This window comes from Sander lucioperca, chromosome 15 (genome assembly GCF_008315115.2).
Source record: "Sander lucioperca isolate FBNREF2018 chromosome 15, SLUC_FBN_1.2, whole genome shotgun sequence".
NCBI classification, from domain to species: Eukaryota; Metazoa; Chordata; class Actinopteri; order Perciformes; family Percidae; genus Sander; species Sander lucioperca.
Genome location: NC_050187.1, coordinates 310001 through 325000, shown reverse-complemented (window position 1 = coordinate 325000; position 15000 = coordinate 310001). Strand labels below are relative to the sequence as shown.

The 15000-nt window shown below is 40.5% G+C and overlaps 1 protein-coding gene across 1 annotated transcript in view; it reads left to right on the top strand.

The window, feature by feature from the left end:
- Positions 1-15000, top strand: part of ttc27 (tetratricopeptide repeat domain 27) — a 115866-nt gene that overhangs the window by 11520 nt on the left and 89346 nt on the right. Inside the window, exon 2 of the mRNA XM_031299979.2 lies at positions 3574-3757. Within this exon, the coding sequence (XP_031155839.1) occupies positions 3574-3757 (184 nt within the window). The remainder of the gene's footprint in view (positions 1-3573; positions 3758-15000) is intronic.

The window sequence follows — 15000 nt, the reverse complement described above, 5'->3', positions numbered from 1 at the left end:
GCACCACCCGGAGAAAAAAGTGAGAGAAAAAGGAGAGGTCGCAGTTCGGACGATGACTGTGTGTGTGTGTGTGTGTGTGTGTGTGTGTGTGTGTGTGCCAAGCTGCAGACAGATGCTCCTCAACAGTGTGCTCCCCAGCAGTCAGCTCCCCCTGCTGTTCATAAGGGGCCTCTGCACCCCTTTAGTTTCAGACCCTCCGACCAGCCTTTGGGCCACGCCTCCTCATTTACATTGACATGTGTCAAGTCCAAATGAAAAGCCAATGTTAAATGGAAATTCAAAAGCCAAATATTAAATCTAAATGAAAATCCAATGTTAAATTGAAAACGAAAAGCCAAATATTAAATCCAAATGGAAAAGCCACTGTTAAATTTAAATTCAAAAGCCAAATATTAAATCCAAATGGAAAATTTAAAAAAAATAATATTTTTAATTTGATCAATGGAAAATTTAAAAAAATAATATTTTTTATTTGATCTCGCTTCGTTTTCTCTTTGGACTTTCAATTTCTCTTTGGACTTTCAATTTGAATTATGAATAAATATTTCCTCCATAAATGTGAGCATAGCTCGTCAATTTTTTGATAGGACAGCTGAAGACATGAAGCATACGCTCAACCAGGTGAGCCACCCAGGTGCTCCCATACCTCGTCTTTGACACCCCTTTCTGCTCTGGCTGGACTTTTATGTATTTGGAGATATGGGATGAGACCATTTCTTTTCTATCGATATAGTTTGGAGTTGCGTTGCATAACCCTTTTCTTCTGTGTAGCTGTGCAGATGCATCGGTCTCACACCCTTTGCGTAACCCCGCCCCCACTCTCCCACTGCGTCTGCTCGGCTCACTTGCTCACACCAGTCTTCAACAATAAGGCCTGCCCGATGCACCACTGCCAGTCCCAAAAAACATCCACCTCGGGGGCACCAACTTTCTCCCTTGATTTAAAAAATCCAAACATCCACTGCATAGGAAAGATAGCAGAGCAGGTTTTGGGATAATAGTGTTTGTAATAAGTGTTAATGCTGTTCATGAAGCTGGCTCAGTCAGCTGGAAATGGATTTAATTCCATGAGCCGCTTAAGAGATTGCATATTAGTTTTAGCATGTGAGACATGCCGAGTTGTCTGAAGATTGGCTGAACGTTGTTCTCTTGGATTTAAAGAGATGTTTTTTCGAAAAGGAAAAACCATCATGGAGAAGGGTTGAAGCCGACATTGTTTCTTTTGTCATTACTCACATTTTTGTGTATTAAGGACTGTCAATGAGACATTTAGACTGTTTCTGTAAGCCAGGCTTGGTCATGCAGCTCAGCTTCTTCCCTCCCTCTCTCTGTTCTCTCCACCGGTGGAACACAAAGCAAGCAATGCTAATGAGCCAAGCCAGTCTGCCTCCTTGAATAAAAAGGTAATGAAAAGGGTGGGAGATGTTGAACCAAGAACACCACAATTATTTCTTGTCTGGAAGCAGTAGCCCAGCCGCCCTCTGTCCTTTCATTAATCAACATTTCTTCACCATGTCACCATCAGCCTCTTCAGCTGCTATCATTCAGTGTATAAGGAACATAAATACTTCTTTATTGTGAAATCTTTCTATTAAATTAAGACAATATGTTTTCTAATTACGGCAAACAGGAAATGCAGCTTGGTTATTTTTATATATGAATGGCCACATTATAGACCTCTAAGGCCATCAACATAAAGTGAAGCATGAGCTCATGCTACTGTTTTTTAAACAGTAGCCTATAACAGCTCAGTTCTTAATGGAAAGATGAGTTTTTCTACTACAAATTAAAGTGCAGTGTGTGAAATACAATGAAAGGAATATGGCTGCATTATTTATGAAAAGGAAAAGTGCCACTGGGTTATTAAAAAATAAAACGCATTAAGTTCAGCCAAACCCAAACACACAATGTACACTCTGCTCTTCTCATGCTATTCTCATGTTCCTCTGCAAGAAAAATACACTTCAGGATTTACTTGTGGCTGAAATGTCTGCGGATATTGTAGCGCGGCTCAAGTAACGTTACTTTAATCCCATGCTGAAACCGGCATCCTCCACCACTGCCCATCTTCGGCTATAAACCCGCCCAGTGCTTTAGTTGTGAATGTGCATGGAGAGGCTGCAGTAAGACGACACTGGCGCCATGTCTCTGTAAATGCACCGTTATAATGGAAGTAGGGCTGAACAATTTGGGGAAAAAAATCAAATAGTTACTTTTTCTGCCAGATACTGGATTACAATTCGATTTGCAATTTAAAAAAAAAAAAAAAAAAAAAAAAAAAGTTTAGCCACCATCGAAACTGCTCTATATTCTTATGCAAGGATAGGAACATAGATATGAACCGCCAACAATACATTTTTATTTCACTTTAATAAGCATGGAACATTTAACAGTCACACACAGAACATTTATAACAAAAGTTAAAGCTATAATAATATTAAAAACAATTCCAAACAATTCAACAGCAGCATCTACATATTGCACCTTCTACGATCATGTTAAATAAAGGAACACAAAATAAAATCCACTGAAAATAGGACATCTCTGTGAACAATGTGTGAAATGTAACATTATTCCAGCATTTATCTTATGAAAAAACAGTTAATATAATTAGCACTATAAGCTTTCTTTCAAAACGCGATTTTGATTTGAAAAGGATCAATCGTTGAGTATCCATAATGCTCGTGTACAGCAGACCAAGACTAACTGACAGCTGCCCTCGGCTAGGTTTCTTTAAGGCACAAGGCTTTTTCCCTCAATAACTTTAAGTTTGTTTTCTGCACAAACCTTTTTGACCAAAATCTGTGAGGCTTAAATGAACCAAACGATACACATGCCCTGAACCGTGACTAGCAGAACAGAAGGTTCAGTTTTTTTACTGGAACCGTTCCATCCCCAGCATGTATGTGTACGCCTCTTTTTAATTGATAGTTGTTGGTTTGAATCAGGTGAATTTCGACTGTCAACCAAAACAAATAAGTTTCTATGCACAATAGCGCTGCATTGATATAGCAGTTTCAACGACTTTCAAATGTGTAACTCTATCCAGTCATACACTAACCTTACTAAACGGGTCTTTCTGTTATGCCATTTCCCTGTCCGCAAAGTGGCGGATGGCCTGATGATTTTACCCGCGTGTCTCTTATTGGTGCTCTTTTTGTAGACATGATGAAATAAGAGCAATGACTGCATGACAGGTTCGTGAGCTTAAATAAAAGTGCTGATCAAAAACAATCACATAGTGTTGGGACCATTTTGTATCTTGCTCTAGGCCATCAAGAACCTTTAGTATCAAAAACACAATACCAAAATTACGATTGTTAGGCACTGCAAACTATGTATTGAGATCAGCATTTTTCAGATTATTAGGGTTTAAATGCATTAAGTCTTCAATTATTTTTTAATCAATTTGTATTTGACACAAAATCCCCTGCAGCATTCACATTTTCAGACATCTTTGTGCAATTATATGTTGCCACTTTTAATGCCATTGTTTTCATGTGGTCACATGAATTAAACTAAATGAGTAAGCAGATGCCTAATGTGAACTGACTCTAAGCTGTGTTCTTCCAGAGGCGGGCTCTCTGCTGGAGTCGTTGATGGTGGGAGACTTTGAGGCGGTTCTTCTCAGCCCCCAGGTGTTAGATCTGCTCGCTGGAGATGGCAGCTGCAGTGACGGGGAGGACATCGAGGCCTACCTGGAGAAACGGGTCTTGCTGTACCTTACTTGTGGCGCCAATGATGATCAGTCCAACAGGTAATAAAGTAGGGAGGGACACCAGCCATCAATTTAATCAGGAGAGACTTAATTTAAGAGGGAAATAGTGCTCATATTATGCTCATTTTCAGTTTATTAATTGTATTTAGAGGGTTTAATTTTCAAAAAACACCATCTTTTTGTTGTACTGCACATTGCTGCAGCTCCTCTTTTCACCCTGTGTGTTGAGCTCTCTGTTTTAGGTACAGAGTGAGACATCGCACTTGTGTTCCATCTTTGTTGGGAGTCGCACATGCTCAGTACATACTCACTTAGTCAGTGCTTGGGCACAGACATTAGTAACAGGGAGAGTGTAGACTAACGTGACTAGATAGAACTACGTGTGAAAGTTACGGACATGGCGGCAGTAGATCAACCATACATGTTGGAACCAGAATCGGATCCTGAAGAAGGAGGGGAGTCTCCTGCAGAACCTGAGACTCAGAGAATTCAAATGTTTCGGCCGATGACGTAGACGGCCCTGCTGATTTTGACCAGCTCACTGAAGGCAGGATACATTCAGAAACCTGTATCTCACTCAAAACAGCATGGAGTGTATGTATGTGTGTGGAAGCACCAGAGACACAAAATAACACCCCAAATCCCAGAAAGTGATTTTTTTCATAATATGGGCACTTAAATGAACAAGGTGCATAACAGGTTGGTATATCAGAGTCTTTGGTGATTAGATTCCATCACAATGTTAATTTATAAGGGGTATAGAGGCTGTAGCTATATAGCAATATCCCCCAGATGGAGTCTAGACACTGGTGGAAGTGATGAAGGGATGGTTGGAAGAGTCTGAAGATCTGGATGGATATGATGTGAAGCAGGGCTTCTGATGGAGGAAGCCTGGGCGCTGGGATGATGAGACTGGAGGTGAATGGGCTGGAGCGCGCCATCCGTGGTCTGTGCAGCTTCAGGTTTATAATGGATGCGCTCTGCTGTCGACATGCTGCGGCAGATGTGTCCCGTTTGAGCTCAGTGTATTTCTGTCGTAGTTTCAGTTTTTCACCTCCGATGAGCAGCGTTCAGCCACTTCCCTAAACTTTGTCTCATTCAGAGACCCAAACGGGGCTCTGTGTCTGTCAGAAGGTCTGAGATCTACCGTATCAGCAGAGCAATCACATAATGCACAGCAGACTATGGTGCAGGTATAGATTATTTTCTGAAATGTAGTGACTTTATTCTAAAACTTCTAAACTTTTATTTTTCTCAAAATAGCACGACTCCTCCAAATCTCAGAGAACACAGATGGGATGAGTTATATTTTGAAAGTGCACAAAGTTTGAACATGAGCAGAAATCTTGCTCAAACACATCTGAAATATTACAGTCCAGGGGTTTATTAATTCATTAAAATGAAATAACATTCTTAATAAAAATAAAAAAAACTTCTGTGAAACAAATATGCAAGGATAATGATATTCTATCTGATCCTTTGCAAATAGCTCATGCCTTTTAACCATCATTTTTCGTCTTTATGTAGTTTAAAATCTGTTTGCTCTGATGGTTTGGCATGGCCTTCTTATTCTTCCATGCCTGCTGGTTCTTTTTCATTTAAAAAGATCATGCCTACTGATGTCTTTAATGTATTACAGGACCTTAAATTAAAGTGTAGTACAGGACCAGATGATCTGGAAGCTAAGCTATCAAAATTGCTGCTCACATATTGATGTTTCCTCTTGCAGATCTCTTTAATTTATCATTAACTACTAGTACTGTGCCACAAATTTGGAAAGCTGCAAGAGTGACACCTCTTTTCAAAGGTGGAGATCAATCAGATGTGAATAATTATCGCCCGATTTCTATCATTTGTGCAGTTGCTAAAATATTTGAGAAATTAATTTGTAATCAACTAACTGATTATATTAATAATTATAACATTTTATCTCCACATCAATCTGGCTTTAGATCAAATTTTTCTACTTCAACTGCTCTCTTAAAATTTACAAATGATGTCTTTTCGGGTTTTGATAATGGTTATTTCACTGGAGCTGGTTTCATTGATCTCTCAAAGGCCTTCGATATGGTTGACCATTACCTTCTACTGGATAAGCTTTACTCTATTGGTTTGAATAAACATGCTGTGCTCTGGTTTAACTCTTATTTGCATAATAGACGTCAACGTGTTGTTTACCAAGGATTCCAGTCAGATTACTTAATTGTTGATAAAGGTGTTCCTCAAGGCTCAACTTTAGGCCCCTTACTTTTTTCAATCTTTATCAATGACCTGCCACAAGTTTGTTCTCATTGCGAATTAGAGCTTTATGCTGATGACACTGTCATCTATATCTCTGATTGGGATTTGCTGCAAGTTCAAAAAACTTTTCAATCTGACTTTGATAAAGTACAACAGTGGCTGTTCATTAATAAGCTTCTGTTGAACATGAAGAAGTCCTGCTGTATGGTGTTTTCAACGATACAAAATCGCCGTTGTGCTTCATGTTTTGAAATAAAGTTTTTAGATGGGTCCCTTATGCAGATTGTGGAGGAATTTAAATATCTGGGCCTCTGGCTAGATTCCAACCTTACTTTTAAGATACACATCGATAATATTAAGAAAGTATATGGATGTCTTAACACTTTGTACAGATCAATTAATTGTTTTTCAACTCCAGTTAGAAAAAAAATTATTTCTCAACTGGTAATACCAATTATTGATTACGCACATATAGTTTACACTAATACCTTTGAGTCCAATCTCAAACCCCTTAATGTTGTATTCATTTCTCTTTGTAGATTTATATTAAATTGTCCATTTAAAACTCATCATTGTTTTATGTATGATTCACTACACTGGTTGCAACCCAAACAACGAAGAGATTACCATTGGATTTTGTTTATTTTTAAATGTGTTTATTCCAATTGTCCTGTATACCTTAAACAGCATTCATTACCTTATTGCTCAACATACTCACTTAGACACCTCCAATGTCCAACTTTTTTTACGGTACCAAGGTTATTCTCTGTAGCTGATAGGAGAGCATTTGAATATAAAGCCCCTTTTGATTGGAATAACCTCCCTCTTTTTTTGAGGTCTATTTCTACATTTGGTTTATTCAAGTCGTCACTTTTTTCTTTTCTTAAAACTACATGTTCTTGTAATTAGGGACAAGTAGCCCCACATCATCACATACCCTTCACCATACCTAGAGATTGGCATGGTTTTATTTCAGTTAGCCTAATAGCTAACTGAGATAAGATCCATATCAATGCAAATCAAACCAGCTATTAGGCTAACTGAAATAAAACCATGCCAATCTCTAGGTATGGTGAAGGGTATGTGATGATGTGGGGGTATGGTGAAGGGTATTTGATGATGGTGGGGTATGGTGAAGGGTATGTGATGATGTGGGGCTATTTTAATTCCAAAGGCCAAGGGAACTTTATCAGGATGCATAGTATCCTGGATCCATGAAATAACTGGCCTTTAAAAATAAAAATCTGCCTTCCTCTATGGGAATTTAACATAGGGGTATGTATAATTATGGCCCCGGTATTTTAAGGAAGAACATTTATTTATTTACAATACATTATTAATTCACAAAAAAATTGGTGTCCTTAAAAGGTTGGATTTTTCCTCATTTTTTAAATTAAGGCATTAAGATCAATTTCCAAAAGATGATTTTTTTTATTCCTCGTTTTAGTCAACTTGACCATGGGTATGAATACTTATGAGCAGCACTGTATGTATGTATGTATGTATGTATATATATATATATATATATATATATATATATATATATATATATATATATATATATATATATATATATATATATATATATACATACATACATACATACATACACACACACACACACACACACACACACACACACACACACACACACACACACACACACACACACACACACACACACACACACACACACACACACCAGTCTACTCACATGTTTATGAACACACACATGGATGGATGACTCACAGACCACAGCTAGCACAATTTACAATATCCACCATGTATTCCTCTCAGCCACTTTCACCGCTCACTCCAAAACCAACCCAAAAATTTGTTTGGTCGTCAAATGCGCATACTTTAACGTAGCAAAATTCCTTGAGTAACTTTTGGTCAGACCCATCTGGAGATCCTACCTACCAGGTTTCGTGCAGATCCGTCGCATGGCCTAGGACGAGTTTGGAAAAGTTTTTTGCGCATTGCGCGATATTGCGAAAAAACTTTTAAGCAGAAATGGTCGTGGCCTGTATCATGTGATTCAGCTTGATTCAAGGAACACGTGGATGTAAGGTTTTCTAATGTGCGATGTGTAATGTGGGAGTTAAAGGCAACAAAAACATAGCGCCACCTAGTGGTCCACATGTTTATTTTTTGGTAAGTGTGGTCCATGACCCATTGTCTATCTACCCTGTAAATTTAAAGTTGTTGGGGGGGACCTCCAGAGGGTCATATCATCTGGAGATGCTACCTGCCAAGTTTCGTGCCGATCGGTCGCACGGTCTAGGAGGAGTTCGAAAAAGTAGGCTTTTGATAAATCGGGATTTTTCACGCATAAAAGTCTAGGCGGAAATGGGCGTGGCCTATATCACGTGATTCAGTTGGATCCAGGGAACGCGTGGACATATGGTTTTTAAATGTCTGGTGTACGGTGTGTGAGTTATAGGGCCAACCACATTTTTCCTGCTATAAGCGCCACCTAGTGGTGGAAGTGGTGGAAGTGGGTGAATTGTTGCGCCTGAGTTCCTTGCGGAGTTTGGGACCAGTCCTGAAAATGGCAACCCCCCACCATGTACGGTTTAGGCTGTAGTCGAGTTTTAGGCGGAGAAGAATAATCCTTATAAAAACAATAGGGTTCCACAGCCCTGCTGTGCAAACGGTGTAGAATCTTGCTACCGCCGGTTCTTGCAGACTCGGGCTTGGACCCCTAATAAATAATTGTGATTTCAATAAAGTTCTGTTAATGATAACAATAAAATGGTTAATAATGGGGTCTCCACATTGGTCTGATAAGGTGGGCAGTGAAAGTAGTTGAGCGTTGCACAAGCTCTTCTGAAGAGGGTTTGTTCTCCTTTCACCTTCTCTTCCTTCTTTTTGTTGTGAATTATTCATTTTTAATAAGGACAGCTTAACACCTCTCTTCTGGCTCTCAGAGGGGAACTGTCTGTGAGTTCATGTTGAATGCAGCACATATCTCCTCCTCCTTCTCCTCTCTTCTATCACCTTCCATAACTTTCTCAGCCTAATAGAAGAGGCCGCAAAGCACATCTCTAGTGGCTGGCTGTTTTTAAAATCCTCTAATTGCCTGGAGAGTGAGGCGGCAGCTAGCCAAACACTGCTGTCACTGGGCCTTTCTAGAAACTTGTGTGAGCATCTGTTAATACCATGGAAAGTTTTCTGAAAACCTTAAAGCATCTTTAGATATTCTCTCTCTGTCTCTCGCTCTCTCTCTGTCTCTCTCTCTCTCACTCCCTGTTCCTCAAAATGTGGCAGGTAAAGACATATTCTGCTGCTGGACTGCTGGTTATTTGGTCAAATGTCAGGTGTTTGTGTTTGGGGAAATATTTAGTTCGGACTGACTGCAGTTCTGTGCATTCTGTCAGGAAGTGCAGCTCTGTCTCGACTTTGTCTCTCTTGCACAGCTGGCAGAAGCACTCCTCTTTGGGGAGCCATGATTGTTTGTAGCGGCCTGTCTCGATGGCCAGGTCGTGCTCACTGAGTCTGTACTTGGTCAGTGTAGTTCTTAGTTTGGTATCAGTAACTGTGGTCAGGTAGTCTGCCACACTGTACTCTCTCTTTAGGGACAGATAGCTCTGTCTTCTCTCTTTAGGGACAGATAGCTCTGTCCTCTCTCTTTAGGGACAGATAGCACTGTCCTCTCTCTCTTTAGGGACAGATAGCACTGTCCTCTCTCTTTAGGGACAGATAGCACTGTCCTCTCTCTTTAGGGACAGATAGCACTGTCCTCTCTCTTTAGGGACAGATGGCACTGTCCTCTCTCTTTAGGGACAGATAGCTCTGCATTTTGCTTTGTGCTTTCGTTTGTGTGTTCCAGTTGGTGATGTAGTTTAGTTCCTGTTGTGTTATAATTTGGTTAACTCTGATTGGTTGGTTCCCAGACTGGTCCTGAGGCAGAAGCTCTTGGTATTGCAGGGCTTTCTGCTGATAGGAGTGGGGGTCACTGTTTTTTAGATGTAGCCAATATTTGATTGCACGTTTTTGAATTTTGATGAATAATGGGAATTGGCCTAATTCAGCTCTGCAGGCGTTGTTGGTGGTTTTTCTGTGCACCTGTAGGATGCTTTTACAGAACTCTAGATGCAGGATTTCAACTGGGTTTTTGTCCAAATGGGCCGGATTCTGGTAGGAAATAGGACCCCACACCTCACTACCATAGAGGAGGATTGGTTCTATTACAGATTCAAATAATTTGAGCCAGATTCTAATTGGGATTTTAATGTAGATTTGACTTTTTTATTGCGTAGAATGCCCTGCGTGCTTTCTCTCTCAGCTCCATTATCGCTGGGTTAAAACTTCCAGTGGAACTTATTTTCAGTTCTAAATAACTGTAATGTGTACAGTGGTCTAATTTATGTGTTCCTAATGTGAAGCTGTATGTGTTTCCCTGAGATCTGGATCTTTTTTGAAAAGTCATTATCTTTGTCTTTTGAGTGTTTACTGCCAGGGCCCAGGTCTGGCAGTACTGATCCAGCAGGTTCAGGTTCTGCTGTAAGCCCTGTTCTGTAGGGGACAACAGAACCAGGTCATCTGCATAGAGCAGGAACTTGATCTCAGAGTCGTGTAGAGTGAGACCAGGTGCTGCTGATGTCTCTAGGATGGTGGCCAGCTGGTTAATATAGATGTTGAATAGAGTGGGACTCAAACAGCAGCCCTGTCTCACTCCACGCTTCTGACAGAAGAATGCTGTTCTTTTGTTGTTAATTTTAATACTGCACTTATTGTTAGTGTACATTGATTTAATGATGTCATATGTTTTACCCCCTACACCAGATTCAATAACTTTGTAGAATAGACCACTGTGCCAAATAGAGTCAAATGCCTTTTTGAAATCTATGAAACATGCAAAGATTTTGTTGTTGTTTTGGTGAACATGTTTGTCTATCAGGGTGTAAATATGATCTGAAGTTCGGTGTTTTGGTGAACATGTTTGTCTATCAGGGTGTGTAGGGTGTAAATATGATCAGAAGTTTGGTGTTTTGGTACAAATCCAATTTGACTTTTACTCAAGACATTGTGTTTGGTAAGGAAGTTTATGAGTCTGGAGTTGATGATGCTACAAAGGAGCTTCCCCAGATTACTGTTCACACAGATGCCTCGGTAATTATTTGGGTCAGATTTATCTCCAGATGTGTATATTGGTGTGATGAGACCATGATTCCAGATGTCAGGGAAGTAACCTACACTCAGAATCAAATTAAAGAGTTTTAGAACGGCCAATTGGAATTGTGGGCTTGTGTATTTCAGCATCTCGTTCATGATGTCATTGAGCCCGCTGGCTTTTTTTGGTTTTAGTGCCCGGAGTTTGTCTCTTAGTTCCTGTTCATTAATGGGGGAGTCGAGAGGATTCTGGTTGTCTTTTTACAGCCGATTCTAGTTCATTCAGTTTGGTTATTATTTGGTTTTGATTTGGGTCTGGGTTCCTTGGTATTAGCTCATAGAGTGTTTCAAAATGGCCAACCCATATGTCTCCATTCTGTATCGCCAATTCTACAGGTTTGGATTTTTGAAGATTTTTCCATTTTTCCCAGAATTGGTTTGTGTTTATGGACTCCTCAATTAATGTCAGCTGTTTGTGTGTGTGTTGTGCTTTTTTGATTCTGAGTGTACGTTTGTAGTGTTTAAGTGTGGCACAGTAAAGAAGGCGTAAGTCTACATTTCCTGAATCTCTGTGTTTTTGGTTAGATAATCGTCTAACATTTTGTCTAATTTCTTTACATTCTTTGTCAAACCAATTGTCATCTTTGGGATTCTTAGGTTTATTTTTGGATAATTTCAATTGTGATTTTTTAGCAGTTTGCATGATGATGTGATTGACATGTCTAACTGCATTATTTAGGCCTTCTTGACTGTGTACATATGTGGTGTCCAGAAAGGTATCTAGTAGTGTTTGAATTTCGGGTGAGCTGATTGCTTTCTGGAACTCTTCTGTGCTGTTTTCGGCCCATCTGTATGATTTCCTGATATTAAACAGCTCACTGGGCTGGTGGTGTTGGTCACTGACCTTCTGAGAAACAGTAATTTGGCTGTGGTCAGACAGAGGGGTCAGTGGTTTAACTGTGAATGCACTGAGAGATAAAGGGTCTTCAGGGATTTCAGGATATCTGCTTTCATTACCTAGGAAATCAAAATATACTGTCCATAGCCCTAAAAAATTGATTTTCGCCATGTTTTTTAGCTTAAAATTTCACATAAATCAGGGCAGGAATGATTTATTAACAAATCCCTCTGTAAATATCTTCAGAATACTACTAAGTGTATAACTGGAAAGTTTGGTGTACATAGGTGCTACACAGGCTGAGATGTTTATACTGGAGAATGACAAAAAACTCATTTTGAGAAAACGGCATTTAAAGATTTAAATAGTGGAATTTAATACATTTCTATTGGAAAAATTGCTCAAAAACAGAATAAATGCCCAGGCCCTTAGTGATAATAATATAGAATATTTCAAGCTCATGAAAATTGATTATTTAATAAAATGGCAGGCATATAAGGCCTACAACTGCAGTAACTCAATGAATTAACATTGGCGTATCATGCACAAAGTTGCAGACAAAACCCACGCTGGACAGTTGTATGGACACAGAACAAGACCAACAATAGATGTAACAGCTTTTTAAAGTCTAACTGTCCATTCCAGCACCATATGTATTTTAGCTGTGCTTAGACTCTTGCGCCTATGTTTTACACTGGCAGCTGTGACGGCCTCAGCTTTTGAGGTCCTGAGCATATCAGTTTCTCTCATTGAATTGACCGTCACAACTGTGCTCTGAAGCCACAACTTCTCCATAACAGAAAGCATGGCAGAGGCACCTTCATGGCCATACTTGCTACTGCTCCAGCTTACTTTTCCCACAAAACAGTCCCCTCAGTCAGCTGATGGTGAAGATAACTAACCAGAAACAGTCCCCTCAGTCAGCTGATGGTGAAGATAACTAACCAGAACCAGTCCTCTCAGTCAGCTGATGGTGAAGATAACTAACCAGAACCAGTCCTCTCAGTCAGCTGATGGTGAAGATAACTAACCAGAAACAGTCCCCTCAGTCAGCTGATGGTGAAGATAACTAACCAGAACCAGTCCTCTCAGTCAGCTGATGGTGAAGATAACTAACCAGAACCAGTCCCCTCAGTCAGCTGATGGTGAAGCTAACTAACCAGAACCAGTCCTCTCAGTCATCTGATGGTGAAGCTAACTAACCAGAACCAGTCCCGTCAGTCAGCTGATGGTGAAGCTAACTAACCAGAACCAGTCCCGTCAGTCAGCTGATGGTGAAGATAACTAACCAGAACCAGTCCCGTCAGTCAGCTGATAGTGAAGATAACTAACCAGAACCAGTTCTCTCAGTCAGCTGATGGTGAAGATAACTAACCAGAACCAGTCCTCTCAGTCAGCTGATGGTGAAGATAACTAACCAGGCTCCATTCAGCACTGGTTCATAACACAACATAACAAAACTAATTATGACTCATTCAAAAGACCAATATTTAGAACATTGGAGAAAGCAAACAAAGTAGACTAAATTATTATTTGACAGATTATCTTCACACTGTCAGAGATACGAAGAAGAGACGGATCCTGACTAAATACAGGCTCAGTGACCACCAGCTGGGTCAGACAGAGATACACTTCCTCCTCCACGGGGAAAAACTATATTCACTAAGAGATTTACACTTTGAAAAAATAGCCAAAAAAAGTTAAGACCAGAAGAGAAGCTGGTAGTTCTCCTAGGAGAGGTGACAGCAGCTCCACTGACAGCTACATATGGATCTGCCTGCTACAGCCTGAGGGACTCACACCACTTAGGATCCCAAAATTACAGATTTGTTTAGTAGCCTATTATATAGTAATTATATTATACAAAACTGTAACTGTTGTGTAATGTAATTGTTTTGTAATATAGTGTGTTGTATCGCGATCAGTACAGTGTGGTACATATGTGACAAATATTTAATATATGACATGTAGGCTATGACTTTCTGTAAACTGCTGAGAGAGAGAGAGAGAGAGAGAGAGAGAGAGAGAGAGAGAGAGAGAGAGAGAGCCTCCGCTGTCTGAACGACAGTTTAAACATCAACGTACTATGTGAAGGCATTTCATCATCTGCTGTCTTAGTTTGTGATCCCCTGTGTCTTCTTGCTAATGACAACTGTTTTCGTCTTCTCTGAGGTGATTTTCGGCCTTTTTCGACGCACTTCTTTCAACATTTTGAGCTACCGCGGAAATGTCAGAGCGCGTCACGTGACGATTCTGAACGAATCACGTTGTCAGAAATTGGCATCAGCCAATGAGATTGCGCATTTTGAGTTAAATCCCCCCTTTTACTTTCACGATTGGTTGCTGATAAAAAGGAAATTACCATATTTGGATCCGACAGCATTGTACAGGAGAAAGAGAGCTTTCCAACTGTATATGTGATGACAGGGTGCAGACAGCGATCGCGGAGCAGCGGGATGATTTAGAACGCCAACTTTTGTTGAATTTAGGAGAAATCTACCGCCGCAAACAGACAAAGTGTTGTAAAATAAAGACCTAAATGTGTATTTCGGACTTTATTTCACCACAAGTCTGAAAGAAGACATGTTATTGAAGACAAATAGCCCAAAATCTCAAAATTGACCAGTGAAAAAACCCCCGATGTTTTTGCCTGCCGTGTCCTACTTAGCTGAACAGTCTGGAGCATGAGACTGAGCAGGTGTTTGATCTCCCCCAGGTCTGCAGGGCTGCTAGTACTGGTTGGTGAGAGTGTCTCAGCGTAGCTCCTCTGTCCCGGGTGCTGAGGGTGGTGTTGGGCTGGGCCAGCAGGGTGGGGTCCAGGGTGAGGCCTGGGGAATAAGGGCGGGGCAGGTCTGGTCCTGGGTTAGGGTTAGGGTGGCTGCCTTGTGCATAAGAAGGTGGAGGGTGATGGGGGCTGGCAGGGTGTGAGCTGGGTCTTTGAGGTGGTGCAGGGTTGTGGGGGCTGGGTCTGTGAGGTGGTGGAGGGTGGTGTGGGCTGGGTCTTTGGGGTGGTGGAGGGTGGTGTGGG